At 52.0% G+C, this 7,751-nt stretch overlaps 1 protein-coding gene across 1 annotated transcript; it reads left to right on the forward strand.

Moving 5' to 3' along the window:
- Nucleotides 1–56: 56 nt before the first annotated feature.
- On the forward strand, nucleotides 57–4,618 carry MRPL37 (mitochondrial ribosomal protein L37). The gene is made up of 7 exons (XM_042873618.1): nucleotides 57–438; nucleotides 1,206–1,389; nucleotides 1,850–1,965; nucleotides 2,471–2,656; nucleotides 2,884–3,041; nucleotides 3,579–3,782; nucleotides 4,395–4,618. The coding sequence occupies exons 1-7, from the start codon at nucleotides 57–59 to the stop codon at nucleotides 4,470–4,472; spliced, it is 1,308 nt and encodes a 435-aa protein (XP_042729552.1). The 3' UTR covers nucleotides 4,473–4,618.
- The last annotated feature ends 3,133 nt before the right edge of the window (nucleotides 4,619–7,751 follow it).

Here is a 7,751-nt window from a genome sequence, read left to right on the forward strand (position 1 = left end):
GCCGTCACTCACGCCGCGGTCCCGCCCCTACCGCCGGCCCGCCGGCCCGCGGCAAGATGGCGGCGGTGGGAGCCGTGGCGGCGAGGCCTGCGGTGCTGAGGCGAGCGGCGGCCCACAGCCGCGGCATCCTCACCCGCCCTGGGCCGCCCCGTCCTCGCGGCCCGCTGCCCCGCACGCCCTGGACCACCCGCGGGCCGCCGCCGGACCAGCTGGCCCAGGTGGTGGAGCGGCGGCCGGTGCGCGAGCAAGTGGAGCTGGACAGCATCACGTACGCGGGCCGGCAGTACTTCGTGCCCGGCCTGGCTCGGCCGCGCTTCCCGCCCTGGGACCGCGGCTGGAGGGACCCGTGGCACAGCCCAGGGCCGCGCTACGAGGACATGCCGCTGCGCAAGGAGCGCAGCTGCTTCATCTGCCACCAGCGGGTCCGCATGCTGGAAGGTACCGCGCTGGGCGGAGCCCGGGGCGCCCTCGATGCGGGGACGGCGCGTCTGGAGCGCTGCGTCCGGGGTGCGGCCCTTAGGGCAGGAGGGACACGGATAAGGGCCGCTGATCTGTTGGAGTGCGGCCACCAAAATGGCCCCCGGAACAACACCACTGTGATGGGCCGAGAGCTGTGGGTGTGCTGCCTGGAGATGAGAGAGCTCCAGGGAGACCCGAGGGCAGCCTGTCAGTGCTTCAAGGGGGGCTGTGAGAAGGAAGGGGACAGACTCTTGAGTGGGTTCCACTGTGATGGGATGAGGGGAAATGGTTTCAAACTAAAATGTGAGAGATGCGCCATCCCTGGTGACACCCAAGGTCAGGCTGGATGGGGCTGTCAGCATCTGATGGAGCTGTGGGTGTCCCTGTTCAGTGCAGGGAGTGGGACCAGATGGCCTTTAAGGGTCCTTTCCAACTCAAGCAATTTTATGATTCCGTGAATGATTCCATTCGTCAGCCTGCTGCACTGCACGCACCCATTGCCAACCTGCCTGGTGGCTTCATTCATAGACTCATTAAGATCACCAAGATCACCAAGTCCACCGCACCATTCCCACTGACCACGTCCCTAAGTGCAACAGCTTCCCTTTTCTTAAACACCTCTGTGATGGTGACTCCATAGCTTTCCCAGCCTGTACCAGTACCTCTCCACTCGTTCTGATAAGATTTTTTTCCTAATATCCAGCCTGAAGAAAATTCACACTGTGTGTTTTTACTTTTGTTTCGAGGGGTTCGGCAGGCGCAGTGGCTCACCAAGACAAAGCTGGTGCAAGGCTTGCCTGCAGCGGTGCTCAGCATCGCCGAGAACCCAGCATACCAGCTCCAGGAGCAGGAAGAGGCTGTGCACCGTGCAATTGCACATGCACGGCTCTGGGAGACCACAGAAGTTGCTCCCAGAAGAGAAAAATATTGGTAAGTGTTCACTCAGGTTTCGGTGTAAAGCTGTTCATCAGTGGGAACCAGAGAGTGTAACACTACAAGGAAAACTCACACATAGAGCTGCCTTAGAGAGAGCCGTGGTGCAAAACTGTCAGAGCCTTTGTCACCTTGTAAACAGAGCAAAACAGTGCAGTTCTGGAGGTTGGCAGTAGTTACACAACGTTACACATACTCCATATTGAAGCTTCTTTTAGGCCAAGGACTGTGTTCTGCTTAAGATCAAGTTTTAGCTGATGCACAGCGTCAATTTTTAAAATAAGTAATGCTAAGCATTACCTCTGCCAGCTTGGAACAGGGCTGGTTTGCTGGGTATTAATTTGAGATCTGTGTTAGCAATAATGTTTTATAGCTTTCATATCCCAGAAGCATCCGCCTGCCATTAGCACAGCATATTTACTTCATGTGACCATTTTTTTTCCCCCTAACTCTAAAGCCCTGTATTGTTTGAAGACTTGATACACTTATGCCGGTCAATGTCAATGAAGTATCCTTCCCTGGCTAGAAGAATGCTGGCTCGAAACTACCGGATTGCAGCTACGTGGGAAAGAGGTTGGTTGCTGCTGTGCTTGAAAGCAGTTGGCTCTTTTCCTTATTGTGAGAGGGCTAACAAAGGCATTCAAAAGCTTAAGACTTAGAAAGACCAGAACAATTTCTAGAACCAGTTCTTGGTTCAGTAGCATTGTGTGGATAGGCAGCCTTGATTGTTGGCAGGGTCCTTGCCCTGAGGAGATTATTGAGGTGTTAGGCAATACCAACAAGGTGGTGGGAGAAGAGAACCAAGTGTCTTAACTGGTTGCTTATTTTTGGCATCCAAATCTGCATAGTGATCTTTCTAAATGTGCTTAGTTAACAAGCGAACACCAGTAATCAACATTGCTGCTTTAGAAAAAGAACCTACGGCTGTGCTATTATTTAACGTCAGTTTGGAGGTGAGGGGCAGAAGGAGCCTTGTAGAACAAAGGGCTGCATGAGTGCTGTTGCCCGGAAGCAAACGTAAGCCTTTGCCTGATGTTATTTTAGTGATGTTTGAATACAGTCTGATTTCCCTTCCCAGAATCCACTCTCCTTCAAATCCGTGGCCTGAATGGAATACTTATGAACTCTATGACCCCAATACCGCCGATAGCCTCCAAGGAAGAGATACTGGCCACAAAAGACCATGTTCTGGAGACCTTCTATCCCATCTCTCCTACAATTGACCTTCAGGAGGTGAATGTATACCAAGAGCTCAATGACACAGGCAAGTGTTGGAGGTGGCAATTTGCTAGCAGTCCATGCCTTTCTGCCTCACGGCTCTGGGGAGGATGGGAGTGGGGCAGTGGGTGTGCAGTGCAGGCACTCCAGTGGTAGGACTGTGGAGAAAAAAAAACAGGCAAATTGCTTTAACAGATCCTGAAGATAAGGGAGAAAACATTGGCTCTGTAGTCTCTTAGTGAGCGATTTCTGATGTGGTTATCTGCCGTTTAGGTTTCAAAGATGGTTATCCGTACTCTCATCCTCACACTCTGTATTTCCTGGAATCGGCCAACAATCGTCCTAACAGGTTCAGACCAGAACAGCTCCGTGCTAAAATGCTGATGTTTGCTTTTGGCAACGCACTGGCAAAGGCGAAGGTGCTGTATGGGGTATGTATTGGAGACTGCTGCTGTCTTGCTGGGCCTTTGTTCTTTCCCTAGCACCACAGCCAGCAGGAAGGGTTGTGGAATTCCCTTGCTGTAGCATGTTAGAATAGTTTTCAAAGCTGCACTGAGGATACTGTATCACAGCTTCCCACTCCAGAGGTCTTAGTCTAACCTTCAGGTACGGCTGCTGCTATCTGCTGATCCAGAGCACCATCTCAACAGTGAGCACGTTCATGATGTGACATGCACTGAGGTGGTAATAGGTAGGAGCCAGGGAGAAGGTTTAACTGTAAAACTCTAACCCTTCCCACATCTCAGTATGCAAATTGATACCTCACTGCTGGCTGAGGGAGGAATTTTAATTAAAATACCAAATCTACATTCAAAACTTGTTTGACTAGAGTAATTTTCTGGGCAAGGTAACAATACATTTATTAAAATCTTGGCTTTAAACCAAGTAGAATATGCGGAATCAGCAACTACACGTACAATTTCTGTGGTAGCTGGTTTTTTAAACGTTCTCCTTCCCTTCTTTCCTAGAATGATCCCCAGGTTTTGGAGCAGCCAATAGTGGTGCAGAGTGTTGGCACAGATGGCCAGCTCTTCCAGTTCTTGGTGTTCCAATTAAATACAACTGACCTTGTGTCTAACGATGGCATAAAGAATCTAGTCTGGATTGACTCCGATCAGAATCTGTATGAAAGTGCCCAGTGTGTTCCAGAAGTCAAGAAGAGAGTTGTTACAGTAAGTGAGGGGGGGCAAAGCACTCCTGGGCTGGGAGCAGGTTAGGTTAGGCAGCACTTTCACCTGTGCCAGAGGTCTGGGAGGTGGCACGGAGCTGTGCTGTGGGTTTTAAAGCAGCTGAGGGGACTGAGGCTGGTACTGGTGCCGTTCTTACAGGAGAGCCTGAAGCAGGTGTTACTGCCAGGGAGTATTTGTACTGCTGATGTACTGCATAGCATACAAGCCGCACGCCAAGCTTCATATGAACTCCTACATAAAGATATCCCCATCTGTAATATACCATCTCGTAGTACGCTTGCTTGAAATCAACTCGTGCTCTGACGAAGGAAGAGCTTCCATGCAACTGTCAGCTTCACTGCAGAGTAAACAGAGCACCGTGCTGTCAGCCCCAGTTACACAGGGAGGGCGTCTCAGGTGGATGGACAAAGCGTTCCCACCGCCTGAGATTGATGGCAGTGGGAGTACCTCCACACAGAGCCACCTGGGGAGGGCAGGGGGAGCACAGTTTGGAAGGCACCGCCTTTGAAGCCTTGTTCAAGAGCGTTTAAAGCTGTTGTTTGTCTGCATTAATCACTTCACTGCAAACTGAGCATCCGTGTCTTTTCTCTGCAGAAGCCCACTGGAATATATGGCTTACAGCCAGAAACATTCAAGAAGTTTCTGGCGCTGTATCTGCATGGAACTGTGTGAAATTCAGCTCAAATGAAAATCCTTCACCAACTGTACCTGCTGCTTCTCTTTGCCAGAACCATCGCATAGTGAAGGAAAGGTGGACTGATGTACTTTCAGAAATAAATTATATTGCTGCAGAAAGTAAAATTTTTTTAAAAACCAAATTGTGCCTGAAGAAAGTTTAATTTGAGGAGCTCACCTCTGTGAGGCTACAGAGTGATCAAGTGCATCCTCCTGGATGTTTCCACGGTTACCTAGCAGGAACATAAACCCGTCGCAGTTCCTTTGCACAGCTGCTGTGCTCCGTGTGCTTTTGCACAGACTAACCTATTTTCAGAGTACCTGTGAGTGCAGTGTACATGGGAGGTACCTGAGGAGCTTGAAGAGAGGAGCCTGAGTCATGCCCTTCTCCTTCTGTGTGGGTTTTTCTTTGCTTTGCTCTTGGGTGCTTTGGGGTGTTGTGCTGCCCTGCTCTTAGTTCCCAAAGTACTTAATCAGGGAGACTGGTTTGCTGAACCTGCAGAACTGCCGTTCTTTTACCCCTCCCAATACTGATGAAGAGAAGTATCCATTTGGGGAAAGCGCTGTGGAGCGTAGCATGAAACTTTGGTGCCTGGTAACTGGCAGTGGCTGCTAGAAACACAAAGAATTTCTTCCTGCCACACTGTGCTAGCTGAGCAGGAAGCATGTTCTCTTAAAACGGGGGGATTAAGTATGTGTTTTTTTTGTAAGATGAAGGTTAAATTAGCTTCAACCACATGTAAAATGTTTTCCAGTTCTGCACTGTTGCCCTTCAGCACATGGGAAGGAGTAGGACAGCCTGGCTTATGTTAAGGAGTGGAGGAGCACATACGTTTCCAAGAAATTCGTATCACGTCAGTCTCTCGTGTCGGAGACTGGTCTGTGCTTTGTGATCTCGTCTGACCATCTGGATGAGCACCTCCGCTGTGTGCTCCAGTCTCAGGCTATCAAACAGCTCCACTCTGCAGATTTCAGAAAACAGATCCTTGCTCGTCAAACTGGAGATCAGCTGTTGGGCTCAATGAATCGGGATGCGTCTTCTGTGAGTTAAATTAATAAATCTCTCAATGGTTAGGAGAAAATGCTTGAAAGAGAAATAATCCAGTAAGTGTTGCGTTGATCTAAATTATGTTAATTCCGTCTGTTCAAAGGACTGCTCAATTCAGCTCATCTGTTTAAATCTGTAATTTGCACCCGGCTATTTAGGAACATCTTTTGATAGTTGAGCTTTGCAGAGGCTGTTCCAGGTGGTGGTTCTGTCTCTTCAGGCTCGTTGGCTCTCTGCTATGTGGTGGGGGCCCTGCAGAACAGCTGAAAGTGACATTGCTCACCCCTCCTGTCGTGGGTCATCGCCCTGCACAGGGAGGCAGCCCTGCTGAGCAGCCAGCCCTGCACTCAGCGCTCGCATTCCTGAGCAGAACAGCTCTGCTGAGGAAGCTGTTAAAAGGTTGGTTGTGGTAAAGAGGGGGCATGAAGAGGGAGATGAAACACCTCGAGTGCTCCTGGTAGGTAGGGCAGCTTGTGGAGGTGGGCTGCACGGGAAAGAGCCAAAGTCCCTTCAGCTGCTTTTACCGCTCCACAAAGAAATCACTGCTAGTAAAGGCAGCTTCAGGAAGGCTGGAGTCCTGCCTGCACCAGTAGTTAGAGACAGAGCATGGGAAGGGATGGAGGAGGGCAGAACAAAGGCAATTTTAAAAATGATGGCGGCAGTGAAACACTGGACACTCAGTGGGGAAATGAGGTCGCTTCAGGTACCAGCTTTGGTCACTCAGAAGCCATGTGAGCTGCCAGCCCCAGTTCGTGCTCATGTTGCTGGGGGTGCAGCAGCCCCATGTCCTGGGTGAGCTCTGAGGTCCCAGAGGGAGGTCGGGGTGGGCAGAGCTGGGCTCCTGGCATGGCTGAACCCTACTGCAGGTGTCCTGTGGGCGCACTGCATGCAATCCAGTGGAGCCACCCTTTCCTCCACTGGAGTCGAGCTGGAGCTGGGAATGGGGCACAGAGGCACATCTGGGCGGGTATCAATAAGTCATAAAAGCTCATCAGCAGCTAAAGGGCATTACCTCAGCACGGCCCGAGAAGCAGACATTAACATTTCATGAACGGCAGTCGGGAAGCAGAACGTGGGAGAACATGTTGGCTGTGCCGCCAGGGAGAGCTGCAAGAAGAGCTCCTGCTCCCTGCATTAGGAGCAGCCGCCAGCACCGTGAGCCTGCTGAGCTGTTCCTGGGATCCCCCTTGTCTCTGAGAGCTGCACAGGCTGCTCCCACTCACTGCAGCGGGCGCTCAGGACTCAGGGCAAGTGTGCAAGTCCCTCACCGCTGCTGAAGATGAGGACTGTTTCTCCAGCACTGCTTTCCCCTGGCTCAGACCCAGTATGGGCCCAACATCCGGGGGCTGTTAGCCAGCAAGTACACTGTGTACCTGGCTGGAGCCCCTGCTCGCTCACCTCCTCCTTTAATTTAATGAGCACCGACGTGGGAGACGATTATCCCTGGGGCCGGGCTTGGGAGGCTGCTGGGGAAGGAGCTTGGCAGCTCTCAGGGCTGTGTTGAAAGAAACAATCCAAGAACTGGTGAGCACGAGGGTCCGCACGCCTTGAGGGACAGAGTGCAGAAATCTGCCTTTCTAGCCCCAGAAAGTGCTTCTGTGCACCCCCAGCCCCCTGCCTGGCTCTGCCATGAGGAGCTATCAGGCGCCCATCAGCACCCTTAGTGCCTGCAGCACAGGGCCCCATCCGCAGTACTGTGCCCAGGCTGCAGGCCCCCAGCTCAGAAAGATGGGGGGCTGTTGGAGAGGCCCAGAGGAGGGCCACAAAGATGCTCAGAGGGCTGGAGCACCTCTCCTACAATGAAAGGCTGCGGGAGCTGGGCCAGTTCAGCCCAGAGAAGACTGCGGGGAGATCTCGTTGTGGCCTTTCATTGCAACACCTGCCCTGGTGTTGCAGCCAGCCTGCAGCAGGGGTCGGAGCGAGGTGAGCTTTGGGATCCCTCGCAACGCAACTGTTCTATGCCTTTCCCAGGCTAAAAGCTGAATTTGCTTCAAAATGCTCCACAAATCCAGGAAAGCAGCACAAAAGCAGCCTGTCTCAGGCACTGCCAACACATCACCCTCACCACTGCCTAAGATGGCCTCCAGCAGCCCCAACCCACAGCGCCCCGGCACTGCACCGGGTCAGAGCCTGCATGCAGAGCTCACAGCCGTACCCACAGCCCGCGCCATGAACAAACAGCTGTGCACTGGATTCAAATGTTTATGTTGATATTTATTACAGCATGG

This window comes from Lagopus leucura, unplaced genomic scaffold, assembly GCF_019238085.1.
Source record: "Lagopus leucura isolate 7727_CA_CO unplaced genomic scaffold, USGS_WTPT01 Super-Scaffold_100009, whole genome shotgun sequence".
In the NCBI taxonomy this organism is placed as follows: domain Eukaryota; kingdom Metazoa; phylum Chordata; class Aves; order Galliformes; family Phasianidae; genus Lagopus; species Lagopus leucura.

Excerpts from the sequence above, each read along its gene's own strand:
- MRPL37 (XM_042873618.1), top strand. The coding sequence starts at position 57 with ATGGCGGCGGTGGGAGCCGTGGCGGCGAGGCCTGCGGTGCTGAGGCGA. Across the intron at positions 439-1,205 it reads GCGGGTCCGCATGCTGGAAG|GGGTTCGGCAGGCGCAGTGG; the intron begins GTACCGCGCTGG and ends TTTTGTTTCGAG. Across the intron at positions 1,390-1,849 it reads CCCAGAAGAGAAAAATATTG|CCCTGTATTGTTTGAAGACT; the intron begins GTAAGTGTTCAC and ends CTAACTCTAAAG.